This window comes from Phalacrocorax carbo, chromosome 18 (genome assembly GCF_963921805.1).
Source record: "Phalacrocorax carbo chromosome 18, bPhaCar2.1, whole genome shotgun sequence".
Lineage (NCBI taxonomy): Eukaryota > Metazoa > Chordata > Aves > Suliformes > Phalacrocoracidae > Phalacrocorax > Phalacrocorax carbo.
The window spans coordinates 12,230,428-12,250,192 of record NC_087530.1 but is presented as its reverse complement, the minus strand read 5'-3'; the positions used below and the strand labels follow the sequence as shown (position 1 = coordinate 12,250,192).

The window sequence follows — 19,765 nt, the reverse complement described above, 5'->3', positions numbered from 1 at the left end:
CACAGTCCACCTCCAGGTCCCAGGGCTCAGCCTCCAAGCCGTGGCACCAGCTGTGCCACCCAGTCCCATAGCTCCATATCTCCCAGCATCAGCTTGTCTGTGCTGGACAAACGGCACCCCCCAGCCTCAGGCTTTTCTTGTTCTCCCACACCATCCTCCTCTCAGCCACCCCACGCAGCCTTGCCCTCATACTGTGGCTTCTGTTCCCACGAGCCCTGGGCAAGGCAGGGCACTGCTCAAACCTCAAACCATAACCCCAGGGTCCTTCCAGCAGAGCAGCTCCTAGCTCGTGACTGGGAGCCATCCACTGCATCGGGATGCTAAAGAGGTCACAGGGTCCCCAGGTGCTGCCCATATCAAAAGGCAGGTGGAGATGGAGGTCCCTGGGACCATTCCCAGCTGTCTCCTTTAGGAGCCCTCATGTCCCTGTGGTAGCTCAGGCCATGCTTGCCCTTCTTGTGCATGAAGCCCAGCTGAGCTGACCCAGGCTGGGCTCTGCTCTGGAGGTGCCATATGGACAGGATGGCACCAGCTTCATCTCCCTACAGCGGAGCCATCTCCAATTTCAGCTATCTCTCCAAGGGCTGCTCCTGTCCCAGCAGGAGCTGGGACACATGGAGCGGGGTGACAGCCAGGGCCGGTACTGTCCCTCTGTCAGGGTGATGCTGGTTCAGCAACCAGGTGGGGCTGCGCAGAGACTCCTTCCCCACTGGCCCCAGGGGTTCGGAGGGGCGTGGGGCTGGGGCACCCACTGGGGTCCGCAGGACCAGCACAGGGAAGCTGCGCCGCTCCCCCAGCATGTCTGCAGGGCTGGGAGTGAGCCAGGGCACTCCCCTAACACATGCTTTTAGCCAGGGGCTGCAGTTGGGTTTGGGAAAGGCCCAGCTGGCAGCGATATCCAACTCACCTGCTGCAGCAACAAAAATAAATCCAGAGGTGATATTTTTATCTTTGCCCGAGCATATTCCAGCTTGTAAAAGAGTCTGTTGGCCCAAGGCTTAAGGAGCCTCCCTCCCCATGCCAGGGAGCACCAGGGACCCCACAGCTTGCACGGGGCAGGGGACGGGTGTCAGTGTGTCCGTCCCCTGAAGCCGTGTGGGCTGGCGGAGGGTGCAGCAGGATTTCACTGAGGAGGACACTGCCAGAAGCTTTGTGTGGTCACATCGCCCTGGCCACAGGCTGGTGTGCCAGAACTGCACGCTGCTGGGGCGCAAGGGCAAGTGCCCCAGGAAGTTTTGTTGCAGCGCTTGGTGGCCCTGGGCACATTAGGTGACTCCTTTGCACGAGGAGGGGAAGGGATATACCTGTCCCCGGGAAGGGATATGGCTGGTCCTGGATGCCAGGCAATCCCCACAAGCCCTGGCCACGCAGGCAGCTCCCGCACCCCCATCAGAGCAACACCCCAAGTGCCAGAGTTTGACAACGTGCCACCCCTGCGTCCCTAAACACACCTAGGAGCTTGCCTTACCTTGGAGGAGCACAGCTGGGAAACGCTGGTTGCTGGCCCTTCCCCAAGGCAGCTGCAAAATGCTGGAAAAGCAGCTTGCAGGTGAGCGCAGCAGCACGCAGGTGGATGTGGCACCGTCCCCCCTGTGTCAGGCACCACACCCCGGTGACGTGCTGTTTGCTTGGTTGAGGCTGACCGTCATGGGCAAGCCCCACCAGTGCTCAGCAGCAGGAAACAGCCCCGTTTCCCTGCAAAGCATTGTGGTGAGGCTGAAGGATGCCTCAATTGTTTGATCTTTGTGGGTTTTTTTGTTTTTGTTGGGGTTTTTTTGGTTGTTGTTGTTTGGTTGGTGGTTTTTTTGGCTTGCCCCTTCTTTGGTTTAATTAGCTGGGTGGTTGGGGAGCTGTGGGAGAGTCCAAAGGCACCGATCAGTCCACAGGGCAACTCAGTGAGTGTCCCCTCCTGACTCAGCGGCTTTGCTGCTCTTCCTGTTCCTCTCTGCCTTTACCAACTGCATCCTCCACCCTCTGCGCCTCCAGTTCTTCATGCCCGTCAGCAGGCACTGGCTGTCCCCCCAGCCTCGCTCCCCTGCTCATGAGAGCCCCATGGCCCCTTACCCCAGCCCTCGCCCTCCCTGGACCCACACCAGTGCCTCGGCAGCTGCTGGTAGCTCGGTATCTGTGGCTGCAGTTGATGCAACAGCCGTGGCCGGTGCGCTCAGAGCAACCGGGAGCGTTGTAGGCACAACCGTGGCACAGGGACACCGAGAGTGGGGATGAACTCATGCTGGTGTGACTTGGAAGTGGACAAGGAGCAGCCGGCCGCAGGTGGCGTGTCCTTGATCTGCCAAAGCTTGGCCCATGTGAGCTAATGGCTGGCTCTAAGCGGACAGACCAGAGGAACATCTGGGGACATTATGGCTGCACCTTGGTGACACTGAGCCCTGGAAAACCACATCACAAGGTGAAGCAGGATCGGAGGAGCTCCTGTAAGGCAGGTCCCAATGCTCAGGGCCCAGTGCCACCTAAAGGTGTGCAAGGACAAAGCAAAATGGGTGGCAGACGCTGGCGCCAGGCCAGGCCACCTGGAGTCACTGGGGACAGCGAGCCAGGGCTGGAGCCAGCTGCCACCGAAACAGAGGCTGGTGGGGAACAGGTCACACGGCGCATCAGGGGCTATGCCCCAGTATGGCCCAGTCTGGGCTAAATATGTGTCAGCTTATGGATCCTGCCGGACCAGGCCGCTGGTTCTCCCACCGCTGTTCTGTGACTGTCAGGAGGAGCCGGCAGCAGTGTGAAGTGACAACCATTGTCACCTACAGGAAACTTCCACTTTAGAGACAGAAAAGGAGCAGCCACCTGCTTCATTGTCCTCAGACCATTTCACAGGGGAGATCAGACCCACAAACACGTTCCTGGTGCTCCTCAGGCCTCTGCTAAGCAACTTTGAACTGGGGTGCTGGTTATCACTTTTCCATCTCAAAGTCCTATCTGCATGACACAGATCCTGAGAGCAGCAGAGGAGACAGGGCAGTACCTGGAGATGTTTTCTCAGAGTCAGCATCATCAATAGAGTACAAAGGTCTGTAACACTCGGTGTCAGACCTGTCCTCTGGGCTGGGCTCCAAAGCAACACTCGACGTCTCACAGAGAGGTGACAGGCAGATCCACCATTTGCAACACCCTCGTGGTGGGAGCCGGACCCAAGTGACACCGAGGTGTCTTTGGAGCTGGGAGTTCCCCATGACACTGGCACTTAACATGCTGATCCCCACTTCCCCAAGGAATACTGAGCTACTCATGCTTTCTGGGTGCCTGACAACAGCGTTTCACACCAAAGCTGGGGTTCAGTGAGACCCCCTTCCCCTTCACAACCAGCATACACTGTGCACACTCCTGTCCTATGTCTCACCCTCCCAACACCCCTATCTTGAGACTTAGGGAATGGATCTGAAATACAAAGAAAAAAAACCACTTTTCTGTTCAAAAATACACACATCAGTTCTCCCTTGTTCAGAGCATGACCCCACAAAGCCCTGCCTGCACACCGAAGGCATGAAGTGCTCAGGGAAGTGAGAGGACAGCTGGAAATAAGTTAGCTTTGCTGCTGAAGCCAGTGCATCATTGCAAAGATGGCCTCAGACGGGGCAGGACAGGTGGGGCAGGAGCTGTGGTGCTCCTGGCTGGCAGCGTGCTGGGGTGTACAAGGATATCTACAGCAACCAACCTACCTCCACATAATTCCCGTTCTCCAGGCAGCAGTTTTAAGTACAAATGCTTTTTAGGGAAAAATAATGTTATAAGTAAAACTAATCCTTCCGTGCATTTTTATTTTAAAATAAAATAACTGGTGTATCAAACAGTGCTTGCGCGGTGGGGTACTTTAAGACTAACACCAAGAGCTGAGTGAATTGCAATAGGGATGCGGCACAAAGGGATCTTTCGAAGAAACACGACGCTATGCAACACAGCAGCATGCTTAATTACAGACCCTTGCTCACACAGTGCCGTCCCTGCGTAACCTGCCACTCCATACAGAAATAAAGGTTGGGAAAAAGCCCGATGACCGTCACTACGAGTCCAGGGCTCCCTGGTGAGCCGGGCGCGTCCCCGGCCGGGGCGAGGGCGGTGACCCGGAGCCCGCTCCCTTGCCGTCAGTTCACCCGGCAGGCTCGGATCATGAGCAGCTGGAGGAGGATGAAGACAGGCGACATGATGAGCCCGTACCAGAGCTCCCGGGTGTGCTCCACCAGCTTCTGGCACAGCAGCATCTCGAAGACGAACTTAAGGCTGAGGATGGTGAGGATCCAGAAGAGCCGCAGCACGGCCAGGCGCTTCTCACCGTCCTGGAAGAGCCGCACCGAGACGATGGTGGTGAAGTAGGTGCTGAGGCCGTCGGCGGCGAAGAAGGGGACGAAGACGAGCCACCAGGAGAGCGCCGCGGCCTCGCCGTCCACCTTCAGCACCAGCAGCACCGAGAAGGCCAGCAGCGCCAGGCCGTGGAGGAAGATCTCGAAGGTGGCGAAGCCCAACCACTGCACCAGCTCCCGCAGGGAGAACAGCATCGTCCCGGCGGCGGGGGGCACGCGGGGGGGTGCCCTGGGGCGGGGGGCGGCGAGACCCCCGGCCCCGCCAGCCCTCGGCGGGGCGCCTCGGCGGCGCGGGATGATGACGCCTGACAGGAGGGCGTCGCTACGTGGTGACGAACGCGGAACCGGCGGGGTGGGGAAGGTGCACGGTGAGTGCACGGCGGGTCCCGCCGCGGGGCCGGGGCAAAAGCTCCGTTCGCGATCCCCGGCCCCCCGTCCAAAGCCCCGGGCGCGGCCCCCGCTTACAAAGAGCGAGCGCACCCAGCGAGGGTCTTGGGGGGGGAGGGACGCGGGTCCTGCCTCTCCCCCGGGGGCTGCGAGGGGAGCGAGGCCTTGCACAGGGGCCGGCAGCGCCGCGGCGCTCCCACCGCGAAACCCCCCCTCCCCAGGGCAACGGGGCGATTCCCTGATGCTGCAGCCACCCTCCGCAGGAGCTGGTCCGTAATGAGGCCAGCAGTCTTCCTCAGGAGTTTTTTTACTTATTTTGGATTTTTTTAAAGGTATCCTGTTTTTTAAAATGTTATTCTGGTTTTTATAAGTTATTATGTTTTTTTGTTTTGTTTTGTTTTGTTTTTAATCATTGTGGGGTTTTTTTTTGTTATTCTCGAATTATTTGGTTTTTTAGTTATTCTGGAAGCAGTGCACACTCCCCATGGGGACACCAGTGGTTTACAGCTCAGGCATCCATCTGGGTTGGATCGCCTGAGGGCTGCGACTACTGGTGTTATGCAGGACCCTCACTGCTTTAGAGAGCGCTTTGAGAGCAGCCTGTTTCTGGTCACACTGTTCTCTTGTCACTGAGCTTCCAGGCACTCCCCCAGGGCCCCTTGGGTGGGGATTCACAGGGCAGACAGATATCTTAAAACTAGAAATGGGTAACAGCTGCTCCCAGGCGTGCCCTGAGTGTGTGGTGATGAGTGTGCGGCGACAGTTAAAATGAGCCTGAATGTGGATTTTGGGCCCCCAAGCCAGCCTCCTCCCTTCACGCTCTCAGTGGGGACAAGGAGCACGCTAGTGTCCCTGCTGCTGCCATGGGCCAGGAAGCTGCAGCAAAGGGGGTGTTGCTCCCTCCATGCTGCCCAAGAGTGGAAATAGAGCCCGGGAGCCTTGAATTGTGCTGCTGTCTCCAAATTATTCGGCCATCCCTGTCCCTGCTGTTTGCAGCATCAATCCCACAGTTGTCGCCCAAACCCACAGCCACCGGCACTCCTGTGAAGGCTGGGTGGGTGCTGGTGTGATGCCCAGCCCAAAGCAGGTCCAGCTCTGCCTCCCCTCCCGTCCCCTCCTGGTTATTTCTCTGGTTTTGTCTCTTGCAGATGGTGGAACGGAAGCTCCTCGTTCTTTTTGGCAGCCAAACTGGGACAGCTCAAGACACAGCTGAGAGAATTGGCAGAGAAGCCAAGCGACGGCACTTCCAGTGCAGAGTCGAGGCACTGGACAGCTATGACGTGGTGAGTGGTGACACAGAGGGGTTCTCCAGGCGCTTCTGGTCTTGCTTGAATTCTACCAACCCCATTTCAGGCACTCAGGCGTCCTCTACCCTTGCTGGGACCTGCTGTATTTCACCAAACCTCTCTGCCCTTCTTCAGGGTAGCTTGTGCTGAAAATGAGTGAAACTGAGCAAATGACTTTTGGGATAGAGTCTGTGTTGGGTGGCAGGTGCTCAGCTGTTGCCCTACAGGGCGAGGAGCACCAGGGAGCCCGGACGGCAGGCAGTGTGTGGGCAGCAGATGCTGCTGCAGTGCCTGTTGAGGAGTTCATGCCATGTGGGGCTGAGGGTTTTATTCCGAGTGAAGTCTGTCCGTGGACTCAACGTGATCTCAGCAGCTATGTCGGGACAGCTGGGGCACATGTTTCTAAGCTGCTGACCTGAATGTGCCTTTCCATGTTTGTGCCCACAGGCCAACCTCATCAATGAGCTGTTGGTGGTATTCGTGTGCGCAACCACTGGCCAGGGTGACCCACCTGACAACATGAAGGTAGGACATGTTGCTTTTATATTCCTGGTCCAGTGAATGGGTTTCTCTCTTGGGGCGACTTGAGTGATGGTTGGTTTTGGAGTGGGGAGCTTTGAGCAACACCGGTCGCATCTCCTGTTACTGATGGGACATGGGCAGGGAGCGGGTGAGGTTTCAGCGTCTTAACAGCTGAGAGGGGCCCCACCGCCACAAGAGCCATGGGTTTGCGGAGGGCTCACAGAGCATCATCCTCCTTGTAGGTAGCAGCAGTGGCTACTTTCAGGCGTCACCTCTGCAGAAGGCAGAGCCCCCGCTCTGTTGCGACTCAGCGGAGGGCAGGAGGTGCCCGGTGGCTGGGCGAGCAGGGAGCTAGGGAGCTAGGGACAGGCAGGTAGGGAAGGCTTCCTTGGCAGCAGTGTGACTTCCCGGCCATCTCCTTCATAGATGTTCTGGCGGTTTCTGTTCCGGAAGAACCTGCTGCCTGGTTCCCTCTGCCAGCTGGACTACGCTGTGCTGGGCCTTGGCGACTCCTCCTATCCCAAGTAAGCAGCTCTGTAGCTACTTGCCTGCCCACAACAGCTGCTCCTCTCAGCTCTGGCTGCAGGCGAGACCAGAGTGGCTGGAGAACGAAGAGGGTAAGGGGAGAGAGAGCCTGGCTCTCAAGCAGCAGCTCAGACAAAGCATAGTTCCCACCAGCCTTAAAAATCCTTGCCCTACCAGCCCGTGTCCCTCCTAACCCCCAAGAACTGGGCTTCTGCCTGTTTCTTTCCTCCCAGCTCCTCAAGCAGGTGCTTTGCTGCAGTGTGTCATGCATCATTTTTCAGTCAGTTATTACAGCCGTGCAGTTCTCTGAATTGCAGGAAAGCCTGTGCCACCACAATTTCAGTGATTCAAGCCAACAGGAGACATGAAACATAGAGTTTTAGGTGCCAGCCAGCCCCATTGGTCCCAGTTCTCTCCCAAAAGATAGTTCCCATGTGCCCAAAAGAGCTGCAGTGGGAGGGATGGGAGTGTGCCTGAGCTCCATGGGGTGGTGAGGACCTAGAAGGAGGGAAGTGTCTGCCTGTGGCACAAGCTGCCCTGAAGGGAAGCTTTACCTCCTCAGGTCCCTTCTGGGAAGCTGGGCACAGCCTGTGTGGCCCAACAAGTGGCAGCCAGCCACTTCTCCAAGGTGCCTCAGGATGGAGGTATGGGCTGGGCAGGGCATGGGGCCAGATCATGTGTGGTGGCTCTGGCTGGACCTCCCTCTGTGCTGCCTCATGTAGCCAGTGCCTGCTGTCCTGCTGGAGGAGCCCTGCCCTCTGCAGCTGCGGTTATTCTCTGCTCAGGTTTAATTTTGTTGCGAAGAAGCTGCACAAACGGGTGCTACAGCTTGGGGGCAACCCTCTCCTGCCAGTGGCTTTGGGAGACGACCAGCATGACTTGGGGTAAGAGCCCAGTGGAGGCGTGGTGGGGGGTGGCCCTGGGGTGCACTACAATTTTGTCCTCAGGCTGATGGCAGGGCTGAGTATGCTTCACCCTAGCTTTGGGGACAGCAGCATGCTGCTCCCACTTGGGGTCTGCTCCTGCACCCCAGACATGCCCAGCAGCCTCCTGCTGCTCTGTGAATGTGCTGGTCTCTGCTCATAACTGTCCCGTGCCAGGACCTGGATCACTTGTTTCTCCAGGGTGACCCATGACCCCTAGCATGTGCCAAGATCTCCTGGCTCTGCTCCAGCCCTATTCAGACCAGGGGATGGCTGTGTCACACAGCGGTGCACCTGCAGGCATTACAGCAGCCTGAGCCGTGCCGCTGTTCTCCTGGCATGGGGCAGAGGGTGTGTGTGGCTCGGGGGGTCGGTGACTGCCACCGGTTGTGCTCAGGGGCTTGGTGGTTCTGTTCAGACATCAGTGGTTGAGCCCCAGACAGCAAGTGAGTGCTTAAGAATCGGTGAGACATGTTTCCAGGCCTGAAGCTGGAAGGGAACAACATGGAGTGACTGTGCAGTGAAAGGGGAGCAGAGCTGGTTTCCCGGGGTGGCCCAGTGTTGTCTGCGTGCCGGGGTAGCAGCACTTGAGCCTGGAGGGGTGATGCTGCTCTGCTGCAGCCTGAATTTCCTTGCAGGCCAGATGCAGTGGTTGATCCGTGGCTCCTGGACTTATGGGATAAGATCCTTGCCTTGTATCCTCTCTCTCCGGGCCTTGAGATCATCAGTCCAGATGTACGGTGAGTGCAGAGGGAAGGCAGGGACTGCTGGAGTTGGCTGGTGGAAATGCCATGCTGCTTTGGCTGTTCTTTGGGGTGGAGATATGCCCTGCTTTGACCAGGAAGCTTCTGGTGTCCCAAGTATCACTTGAACTTTGGCCACGGGTGGCCCATCTTCCTCTGGATGGGGTGTCCCCTTGTCCCCTGGGTGTGTGTGTCAGCTGCCCCAGCAGGGTTCTTCCCCTCTTGCTGTCCTGATGTGCCTCTGCCCTTGGCAGACCTGCTCAGCCTGTGTGCCCAGCCAGCCTTCCTCTGCCTGCTCTGAGGCCTTTGGGATCTCCTCCTGGCAGTCTGCATTGCATTCCCTTACCGCAGGCCAGCTCCAGGGGACAGGGATGATGAGTGGTGGATACAGCAGGAGACTTCAGGCCTCTCCCTGCCTCCAGCCTCTAGCGCTATGATAGCAGAGGAGCTGTGGCACGGAGGGAACCGCAGTGCATTGTTTTCCTCCCCACAGCCTTCCCCCAAAATACACCCTGCACTACCTGGCTGAGGACTCCCCACACCCCGATGGTGGCCTGCTCCAGCCGACAGCACCCAGGGCCGTTCCCTCCGAGCTGCATCCCTTCGCTGCTCGGCTGGTGTCCAACCAGAGGGTCACGGCAGAATCCCATTTCCAGGATGTCCGGCTCATCGAGTTCGATGTCACGGGCTCAGGGATCACGTGAGCATTTTCTTGACTCCACAGCTCTGCTGTGTGGGATGGAGTGTCCTGTAGCTTGCCTTCCTCTTCCTCTCCCCTTCTTCAGTAATATCTGAGGCTGCAGCCTCATGGACATGGTTCCTGCTGCGCTGTCCCCCTCCGTGACAAAGTCAGGAGTGTATGGCAGCGTGGGTCCTGCCCATGGACCAGCTCTCTTTGCCTTGCCAGGTTAGGGCACATAATGTTAGTGACACTGGAAATTTGGCTGAGCGGTGGTCTCTCCCCTGGTGCGGGTGCTGGTTGGGCTGGCAGTGCTGTGCCCTCAGGCCTGCCCCGTGGCAGCCCTCGGCAGGTCCCCCTGCATCCACAGGTTCAGCGCAGGAGATATAGTGATGATCCAGCCCCAGAACTGCCCTGAAGATGTGCAGCAGTTCTGCCAGCTCCTGCGCCTGGATCCAGACAGACGCTTTGTGCTGAAGCCCACAGAGCCCGGTAGGTCCTGCCCACTCCTGCCCCTCCCTGGTGGGATGGGGCAGCCCCTGATCTCTGGCCCAATCCGGAGCTCTGCCTTTCCATTGCTTTAGGCACAGTAAATAGGGAGTTGGAAGTAGCTGCTGGATACAGGACCTCTGCCTGTCTCGCAGCATGGGGGCTCTGCGTGTGCAGATCCCATGTTAAGGCCAGTGTGACTCGTGGGATGGACCCAGCAGTGTCCCGGCTGCACCCATGCCTTGTGTCTTTGCAGCCCTCAGCCTAGAGCATGGAAGATCCTGCAGCCCCCCCAGCCCAAGACCCCGGTTGGGTTGCTCATGCTACAGCCCCATCCTAGGGAGGGCCAGAGCTGTGGGGACAGCAGGCAGGCAGTGTTCGGGTGTCCTGCCCCAGTGCTGGCACTGAGCTCTCCCCGCTGCCTTGCCTTGCAGGCACATCCCTCCCTGCCCTGTTGCCACAGCCCTGCACCATCCAGCACCTGGTTACCCACTACCTGGACATCTCCTGCGTGCCACGGCGCTCCTTCTTCGAGCTCTTGTCCTACTTCTCTACGAACGAGCTGGAACGGGAGAAGCTGCAGGAGTTCAGCTCTGCACAGGGCCAGGAAGAGCTGTACAGCTACTGCAACCGGCCCCGCAGGACCACTCTCGAGGTAGGGTTGGGGGAGCATCACAGACCCACTCTGTGAGGGCTGTGCCATGGCATAAAGCACCCAGGCAGATGATCAGCTGTAATTTCTTAGCTGGGGAGTTTAATCTACTTCACCCACTTTCTGAAGTGTCCTTGGATTTCCACTGATGGTTAAGACCTGCTCCAAATCCTTCTGGGCTCTGTGGTGGGTCCTGTGCTGCAGCCTGGGAGTGAGGGGAGGGCAGTGGGACAGGATGATCAATGCTCAGAGGTACTCAGTGTGGTGCCTTTGGTCGAGGGCAGTGTGGCACAGCAGTGTGGAACAGTCTCTAACACCCTGAGAAGCAGGGAGGCTGCCTTCTGGGGCGTAGCAGGTCTCACCCCGCCTTGGCTTTGCAGGCCCTCTGGGATTTCCCTCACACCACGTGCGCCATTCCACCTGAATACCTGCTGGACCTCATCCCTCGCATCAGACCCCGTGCCTTCTCCATTGCCTCCTCCCTGCTGGTAAGAGGTCTGCCCTTTTTGGCCTCGTGTCAGGCTCTCAGCTGAGGGTCTGGCAGGGCTAGGGCTGACCATTGGTGCCATGCACGCTGCAGATGTGCAGACCCTCTGAGCACCCGCACCCACACCCCACTCGAACCCCTGCTCCACTGTGAGCCTGCATCAGCCCGACACGCTAGATGTAACCCCCAGGGCTCTGCTGGCCTCCGGATTAGGGTGCTTGCCCTTCTGCAGTCCTGCAAGTGCCGGGGCTGGCCCAGTGCACTGCAGAGGACTGGTGTCCTTGTCACAGGGAGCAGCGGGAGGTGGTGCCACGAAGGCTGGGTGTTTCCTTGGGCGGTGTGGCCACGGGAAGGGGGAGTGCTGCTTCCTGGTGCTGCCAGAAGGTGGCAGTGGGACCTGGCTCAGGTGACTTGGCAGGTGTCAGCCCAAGCACGGGTGACATTTGCCCTTTGTGGGGACCTCTTGGGTTGGACAGTCTCTGTGCCCATTGCCAGCTGTGCAGAGCATTCCTGCAGCAGTGCTTTTCTGAGATAGCCCCCTTCCTCAGTGGAAAGGTTTTGGGCAAGCGTGTGCTCCGTTCTGTGTCTCAGCAGCTATTTCAGGCTAGGACGAGTGTTGCAGATGCCCTGGCAGGAGCTAGGCACAGGCTCTGTCCCTGAAGGAGGCACTGGGCTCTTCCTGCAGAGCTGTACTGGGTGTCTTCTCATTTCTCCCTGTCTGGACACAGGCCCACCCTGACCGGATCCAAATCCTCATGGCAGTAGTACAGTACAAGACACGTCTCAGCAAACCCCGCCATGGTCTGTGCTCTACCTGGTTGGCTTCTCTCAACCCAGAGCAAGGTAACATTGCTTGGATTTTGTGAGGACCCTGTTGCTTGCCACAGCACACAGCACTGACCCTACGGGACTGTGGTGGAGCAGTGTGCATGCTGACCACATGCTGGAACTGCCCTGGAGCACCACCACCATGAGGAGCTGGAGCGCACTGACTTGGCCAGATGGGCTGAACTCAGTAGCTATCCTTCCTCACTGCTCCCATCCTCTTCAGGGCATGGCGTGCTCCTCCAGCTTGCCCTGAGGACCCTGAGCTCCTGGTTTTCTCCCAGCTGCTCCACCCTCCTGCTCCCAGTGCCAGTCTGTCCCACTGCCTCACAGTGGGCTGCTCCTGGCATCCTGGAGCTGGTAGTTCTCTGACTGCTGGACACCTCAAGCCCATAGCACCAGCTTAGGGAGGAATGGTCCTTCCTTTGAGCACATCTGTCCTGTGAAGCCTGTGTGTGCTGCTCATCTGCTCTAACAACAAAACCCCTCCAGCTGGGTCCCCAAGTAAATGTGTCAAGCTCACAGGGTCTCCCTGCTGCAGGATGGTAGAGAATTGCTCTGTATGACTCCAGGGAAAAACTGGGTCTTCTCTGAGTGCCTAGATGGGGAGATCTTCATCCCTCCTCTGGCTCCCAGAGGAGGCAACTTTGACCCTGCCTTACTTGCCAGGCAGGTTGAGACCTCTGCTTCTCCACCTCTGACATCCCTGGCTCCAGCTGTGTGAGGAGAAGGCTGTACTACAGCCTGTGTGCTGTGGGGCTCTTGCCTTGCTCTGGGATTCACTCAGGTGCTTGCAGAGACAGTGCTGAGACAGGTGAAGCACTTTTCATACACATAGCGTGCCCATGGCACTAGGGGTGCCTTGGTGCCTGGTCATAAGTCAGGTGCTGTCTATTTTCGGACCATCCTGGAAGAACTGGATGCCTGGCTCACCCTCTGCAGGGTGTCACAGGTGCAGTGGTGGTGGAGTGATACTAGTCAGTCCATTTTGCAGGTGATATCCGGGTGCCTCTTTGGGTGAAGAAAGGAGGAATGAAGTTCCCAGCTGACCCTGACACCCCCGTGATCATGATTGGCCCTGGCACAGGGGTGGCACCTTTCCGAGCAGCAATACAGGAGCGTGTTGCACAAGGGCGTAGAGGTGAGGGATGGTCCTGAGAGGGACTCAGGATGCCCCTTGCTGCAGGCAGGTTTGTGTTCAGCCTATGGGAGGAAAGGACTGGGGGCTTCTGGCGGTTTGGAGAGGCCCAGGTTTTGAGTGTGGGAGCATGCTGGGCTCTGGGGCAGGTGAAAACCAGAGGCTGGTGTGTACAACCTGTGTAGTTATTCACAGGCTGTGTGGCCAGGCTGCTTCTTGGGTCAAGGCAGGGCTCTGCAGAGGCTCTTGGCTCTCTGTGAGTGGAGATGGGTTGTTGAACTCATCTTCTGCTGCACAAGGAGTCATGCCTCTGCCCTTGTCCCATCCTCATTCCCCTGGCTCAGCTGTGGGTCTCAGCAGGAAACGGAGGCTGGTGGAGAGGAACAGGCAGCCCTGGAGGGCTATTCTTGCCCTACCTGACCCCTGCCTCCTGCTTTCCCAGCACACAGGGGCCTCTGGTTGCCACAAGCCACCTGGCTTAATGGTCACACAGTTCCTGAGTTCTCCTGGCTCTTCCAGGCCGGGCCTGTTAGCCAGTCCTGGCAAAGGGGTGGGAGCATGTGGGCTTTGCTGCAGGTCCCATAGGCACCAATGGTCCACAGCATTCACAGGGTGTTTGGTCCGCTCAGCACGGCCCTTCTGGTTGTCTCTCTGCAGGGAACTGCTTGTTCTTTGGCTGCCGCCAGAAATCCAAGGACTTCTACTGCCAGGCAGAGTGGGAAGAGCTGGTGGCAAAGGGCTTCCTGACACTCTTCACTGCCTTTTCCAGGGACCAGGTTAGTTCCCAGAGGAAGAGGGTGGATACAGGCAGCACTGATGGAAGTCTGCCAGTGTTTCTGGCCCCTGTACTTGTTGGCATGGCCTGTGAAGGACCTGGTGGGGTGGCACTGTGGTCACCTTGCTCCCCTGCACCACCTGGGTGATGGCCAGGATCCCCACCAGCAGCACAGTGCTGCTGCCCAGCTGTGACACATCTAGCTGAGCTGAGCTAGAAGGGTTGCTGGGACAGGGCCGGTGAGTGCCAGAGCAGATAAGGCATTAGCCAGCTTTGTTTAGCTGGACCACGTGAGTGATAAAAAGCTCCCAAGCTTCTCGGGGGGGGGGGGGGTGGGTGTCATCAGGCAATAACCTTTCTTAGTTGAGTGCAGCCCTCCCCACCACATCCCTCTGGTCGCTGGCTGAAGCTGAGGAGCTTGGCCTCCTGCCCCAGCTCATGGTGCTTTTGTGCCAGCTCTCCCTGAGCCTCAGCTGTGCAGGAGAAAGCTCCCCAGAGGTACGAGCACCCCCACACTTCAGCCCCTCACTTTGCTCCCTCATTTCCCAGGCGGCATCTTTGGTGGGCAACTCTCAGCCCCTTTCTAGGCTGCAGGGCTTTTTACATTGCTGGAGAGGCTCTGTGAGCTGCGACTCTTTCACTGCTTTGCCCTGTCCCTTGATGGCACTGAAAGCTCAGCCTGCCTTTGAAATAGAGAGATCTGATAAAAAGGGTCAGTGAGAATGGGTATTTCTAGGTAGCTCAGCTGCACCAGTCCTTTTCTCCTGGCTGTGTACATGTATTGACATAAAGCCAGCATCTTTTATCCAGTCACTTGTAAGGCATGAGTTGAATGCCTCTGTGAAGGCTTTCCAAGTCTTTGATGAACAGAAGCAGTGCTGCAAAGGTTTATTGGGTGACAAGTCTGCCTTTTTTCTGATGGCTCACACAGTGAAGGGGGGACCTGCTGCTCCCTAAATCTGGAGAGTCACCTCAGAGCTGCCTCCTGCCCTTGCAGCCTCTGGAGGGATGGGACTTGCATTGGAGTGTGCCTCCTGGCCTCCCTCCTCTGCCTACTCCATGGGGCAAAGCAGTTTGTTGTGGGGGGTCTTCTGCCACTGAGTCCATGCAGTGCTGCACAAGGAGGCGAGTGGGAGCATATCCAGGTAGTATGTGCCATATTGGGCTGTTGTACCCATGGCTGTAGGAGATACCACAGCTGTTAACTCATCAAAAAGTTTCTTTTCGAAGAGCTAGCAGGAGCTGGGATGCTCCATCACTGAGCAGGATTTCCCTCTTCCCTCTGTAAGGTCCCCTTTGTAGTGACCTTCTGTCACATCACGTCTGCCCCGCGGTGCAGACTGATTGATCCCAGCCTAATGTGGCTGTCGCTAATTCTCAGCAGGATGCCCTGGGGTTTAGCGGAGACGTCGTGACCCGAGTTTGTCACTGGGGTGCTCTGGTTTCTAGGTAGCTGCAGGTCCTTAAGTGACCCGCTCAGAGCCCCAGCCTCGTCGGCAGAGCCTCTGTCAGCACTTAGCTGATTAATGTTAACGATGCTGAAGCTGAGCTACCGACTGGCTGTGTTGGTGCTTTGGTGGACTTGCTTGCCTCCTGCATCGCCAGCAGCAGTGCCGTGCCCAGGGCTGACCTGACTCTCCAGTGCAAAGCAGCCAGTGGGGCTGCGTGGGTCCCGCTGACCGCGCTTTGACCAGCTCTTGTGACAGCTGGGGCTGGTTGCTGCTTGGGGTCATTCCCACGCACATCTCCAGACTGCAGCACGCAGGGAGCTGAAACGCAGCAAGAGCCTTTTTGCCTTTGGGTCTGGGCGGGAGAGAGGGGGAGGAGGCTGCGCCCGCAGCTCAGCTCACCGCTGCGCACAGCCCGGCGTGGTGGGACGTGTGGCAGAGGGCCTGGCCTCCATCACAGTGTCACCTTTGTCATGGAGGAGCTTTCTGGGCCGGCAGTGCATTCAGGCACGTTGGCAATGGTGTTCCTTTTGGGCAGAAGCCAGGGCCGTAGGCATTTGCTTGGATGTGTGAAGTCTTGTGGGTTAACCCTTTGGGAACTCTCCTCGGTTGGGCTGTACTGGCCAAAAGCCAGTCATATCCAGTCTCTAAGCACAGTGAAGGGGCAGGGAGTGGGACTGAGGCTGTCTCTCCAAGCTTCCTGCCCTTCTGAGCTCTTCCAGGCCTCCAGCAGGTGACAGGGCTGGGACTGGCAGCCAGGGGTGGGGAAGGGTCTCTGCCCTGCAGCAGCCCTGGGACAGGGGGGCCACCGAGCCTTCTCTGCCCATGCTGGGAGAGGAGAGGGCAGGAGGGGAGCCCTTGTGGGGACTCCCCAGCTCATGGCCCTGGCTGTTTACCAGAGCTTGAGCAGGCAGGGGGCAGCCAGAGAATTTGGGGGAGCTATGTGGGGTGTGTTCCCCACAGAAGGTCCTTCTGCACCCATCTCCCACCAACCCATCCCAGTGCACTGACAGGAGGTGTGGAGATTTTCTTCCCTGTGTGAGAGTTGATGTAACTGCTTCTCCCAGTGTCTCCCGCTCTGGGGGGCTGCTCTGCCCCAAGCTCTTGCAAACAGCCCCTGAGGACAGTCCTAGGGAGCCGGGCAGGCGTGCTGGAGCTGGGGCTGCTGCTAGGGCTGGTGGGCTCAGCGCTGTGTTTCCCTGCAGGAGGACAAGGTTTATGTTCAGCACCGCATCCGGGAGAACCGAAGGGTGGTATGGGAGCTGCTGAGTAGCAGGAACGCTCATGTCTACCTGGCTGGGTGAGTGCGAAGTCTCTGCTCAGGGACTAGGGGAGTGGGACTGCATGTCACTGCTTTTCCACCTCCCTGCAGGCATTCCCTTGGCTCAGCCTCCAGAGCGAGCACACCCTGTACCCCAGCAGGTCTCTGGGGTCTGCTGTGTGTCCACTGCGGAGGGACCAGCTTGTTCCTCCTCTCCATCTGTCCTGCTCCACAAGCCCTGGGCTGAGAGGGACATTTCTTACCTACCCTGTGCTCCAGTTAGGAATGGCAGAGCTGGCACCACGGTAAAGCTGCCCCAGCTGACCCCATGTGCCTGTCCCTCCAACTGCCAGCACCTGTGACCAGCATCGCCTGCCAGTGGGCTGCCTGGCCTGTGACCCATGGCAAATCCATACACGGGAGAGCCCTGGCCTCTCTTCACCCCCCTCTCCTCCAGCAGGGCTCAGTGAAAGCACAGTAAAAGTCATGTGCGGTTCCTGTGGCTGCTCAGGTGGGCAGGAGGCTTTTAAAGCACAATATACCAGAGCTCCACCAGTGCTGGGGCTTGTGAGCAACAGGTTTTGGGACCCGCAGCACATCCTGGCTGGCTCTTTGCACCTGAAACTGCCTTCCTGGGGCAGGGATGAGCCATGTTGCACTGCAGCCTGCCTCCTTTGACAGCCCAGGCATTCACCAGGTGGTTGCATTGGGCTGACGGGAAATCTCACAGAGTTGGCCAGAAAGTGGGATCTGGCCTTTGGAGGCAGAGCATCTGCAGCTCTGTTCCTGGCTCTGTGGATGTTTTCCTGGGCAAAGCTCTTAACCTGCCAGCCCTTGTCGCTGCCTGTATGGCAAGGGAGGAGGCCACTCACCTGCTGCCTGGGGCGAGGGTTGTGAAATGCTTTGTGCTCCTTGAGCTGCCGAGAGGCTGGCAGTGGTGTTTTGTCGTGCACCTCGTGACCTGGAAAGCGCTGTGCAAACCTACGCCGTGCTGTCGACACTAGCAGCAATTGCAGGAGGCTCTTTCCTGCCTGTCCTGCATGAGAGCAGGAACTTCCCCAGTGCCTCGTGGGGCGCGACTGGCCTCGCTGCATTCCTGGGAGGAGATTTTTGTTTACTGCCCAGGAAGAGGAGGCCAGGCCACCCACTGCCCTGTCATTCACTGCTGCACCAGTGCTGCTGCCTGATCTGGCATGCCTCGCTGCATCGTGGAGCTTTCTGGGGCCTCTACCCCAAACTGGTCATTCCTACCCGCAGATCTGGGGTTTGGGTTTGCTTCCTTCCATTAAGTTGCACTTAGGACTTGTGTTGTTCCTTCATCCACAGCCTATAGGCCCAGACCATAGGGTGCCCATCTGCAGTGTCCCGATGGCTCTGTCCTCTCCCTCTTCCACCCTTTTTGCTACTTTCTGGTGCTAATGGGAGACACGCTGGGGGCTGCCAGAAAAGATCCCTCTTCCTCAGTATCTTGGAAAGAGCAAGGCTTGCACGGCTCCTCCTGTTGCAGGATTTTGGAGTGGCTGTAAGGATGCTGTTTTGGACATCAGCGTTGCTCCGAGACCCATCTCTCTGGGGTCTTTGTCCCTGGCACGGAGCGGCCCTCAGCCCCAATCAGGCAGGTGGGATCCAAGAGTCTCACCCTCCTGGCACAAGTGGTGACTGTCCTGTTTGCAGTGGGCACTTCCCCACCCCTCCTGAACAGCCCATGCCGCGTGTAAAGACTCCCAGGGTGACGGCGCTGCTCCTTGGCCCCGGACATCTGCCGTGAACTGCCAGTGGGGTGCCAAACAGGAAGGTGGAGGTGGGCTAGCCTGAAAATGGCCTTTTTTCCTCTAAAAATAGTATTCACAGCTTCAGCCACACTACGAGAAGGATGGGGAAAGCGAACCCTGGGCTGCGTTGCCACGAGCAGTGGCCCTGGGCCATGTAGCACGGTGTGTCTGCCTTCCCAGGCCCTTGCTGGCTGGGGCAGGGTCTGGGGAGCTGGGGCTGTATCTTCTCTCTGATTGTGCCCAGCTTATCTCACCCAGGGGCAAAAAGATTGAAAATGTCTCTCTTTTTCTGCAAAAAATAGATATTTGATGTGTTTTCCATCACAAGCCCAGCTACATTATCTTGCACTTGCATATCAGTGCCTGACTCAGAAACAATATGACTCTTCCAAAAAAAGAAGACCTCCTTTCTGTGTATTTTGGGATGTTAATCATCTTCAAATGCAAGTCAGAATTCTGCCTTGTTCTTGGGAAACAGCAAGAACATTGCCAGATGCTCATGCCAATGGAGGAGCCTGGGAAATTTCTTATTAGATGTTCGTCACACAGTCCATTCATCAAATGAAACTCTGTCCAGGAAGAAGTCTGAATTTCTTTTTTCCCACAAGAAATAATTGTACTTGGAAGTGTTGAATCCTATTCGGGTATTTTCTACACAGGAACTTGGTTTTTTCTTCACCTCTTATTTTGAGGTTTGAACTGGCTTTGGTTACAAATGTCACCATCAAAACAGTTGGGCAGCGGATGGACTGAAGTGGCTGCTCCTTTGCAGCAGTCGTCTTGTCCAGCTTGGGATCAGACATGTTTTCCAACAAATGTTTCCCTTGGCATGAAAGGACAGTTTCCTGCCCTCCTGCCGGTATTTTGTGGCTTGTGCATATTCCCCATGTCCCTCTGACGAAGGTGATGGGAAATTGAGCGATACGGAGGCCAGGGCTCTGAGCTGTGGTGCTTCCTCTCCAGGGACTAGGTGCCAAGGCCTTGTCTTTGCATGCAAATGCCAGCACTGAAAACCCCTGCGTGGATAATGGTGCTGCTTTCTAGGGAGTGGTACGAGCTGCCTTTCGAAGCCTGTCATTTGTTCAGTGCCAGGCAGCCCATGTTGCAGAGTGAGGCAGGTTCCCACTGCCCTGGTGCAGGGGCAGCCTGTGCTGTATGCTGGGGATGGTGGCTTCAGTCGTAGGGACTCCTGCTCTGCTGACGGGCTTGCCAGAGCACTGGGGATGCAGATATGCCCCTGGTTTTCCTGCTTGCCCTCCGTTGCACCGCCTACTCTCTCTTCCAGGAATGCCAAGCAGATGCCAGCAGCGGTGGTTGAAGCCCTGCAGTCAGTGTTGCAGCTGGAAGGCGGCCTGTCGCCCTCCGAAGCAGAGGAGCATTTAGCAGCCCTGGAACGGTCCCAGCGCTTCCAGTCTGAAACCTGGTCATGAGCCTGGCCCCCTGCCTCCCCCTTCCCTACAAGCTCTGCCTGAATAAAGGAGCCAGCAAAATGATCTGCCTCTGGCATTGTCCTTGGGCTGAGATTATCCCAGGCAGG

General features: G+C 57.6%; 2 protein-coding genes across 3 annotated transcripts; one reads left to right on the top strand and one right to left on the bottom strand.

The window, feature by feature from the left end:
- Positions 1 to 3,756: 3,756 nt before the first annotated feature.
- Positions 3,757 to 4,625, bottom strand: TMEM203 (transmembrane protein 203). Its single transcript, XM_064468554.1, has one exon. It carries the CDS (start codon positions 4,509 to 4,511, stop codon positions 4,101 to 4,103), a length of 411 nt encoding a protein of 136 aa, XP_064324624.1. The 5' UTR covers positions 4,512 to 4,625; the 3' UTR covers positions 3,757 to 4,100.
- NDOR1 (NADPH dependent diflavin oxidoreductase 1) lies at positions 4,598 to 19,721 on the top strand. 2 transcript variants are annotated; one of them, XM_064468552.1, is made up of 15 exons: positions 4,598 to 4,684; positions 5,852 to 5,986; positions 6,437 to 6,514; positions 6,938 to 7,035; positions 7,822 to 7,920; positions 8,598 to 8,699; positions 9,196 to 9,402; positions 9,752 to 9,873; positions 10,305 to 10,525; positions 10,903 to 11,010; positions 11,738 to 11,852; positions 12,829 to 12,975; positions 13,630 to 13,748; positions 16,401 to 16,495; positions 19,514 to 19,721. In XM_064468552.1, the coding sequence occupies exons 2-15, from the start codon at positions 5,852 to 5,854 to the stop codon at positions 19,656 to 19,658; spliced, it is 1,791 nt and encodes a 596-aa protein (XP_064324622.1). In that variant the 5' UTR covers positions 4,598 to 4,684; the 3' UTR covers positions 19,659 to 19,721. The 2 variants fall into 2 exon arrangements, with proteins under 2 accessions (XP_064324622.1, XP_064324621.1); XM_064468551.1 differs by having other exon boundaries at positions 4,675 to 5,035.
- Positions 19,722 to 19,765: the final 44 nt, after the last annotated feature.

Bases quoted from the DNA above. Each gene is read 5' to 3' on its own strand.
- TMEM203 (XM_064468554.1), bottom strand. From the start codon at position 4,511: ATGCTGTTCTCCCTGCGGGAGCTGGTGCAGTGGTTGGGCTTCGCCACC.
- NDOR1 (XM_064468552.1), top strand. From the start codon at position 5,852: ATGGTGGAACGGAAGCTCCTCGTTCTTTTTGGCAGCCAAACTGGGACA. The intron at 8,700-9,195 runs GTGAGTGCAGAG...TCCTCCCCACAG, and splicing joins ATCATCAGTCCAGATGTACG to CCTTCCCCCAAAATACACCC. The intron at 11,853-12,828 runs GTAACATTGCTT...TCCATTTTGCAG, and splicing joins TTCTCTCAACCCAGAGCAAG to GTGATATCCGGGTGCCTCTT.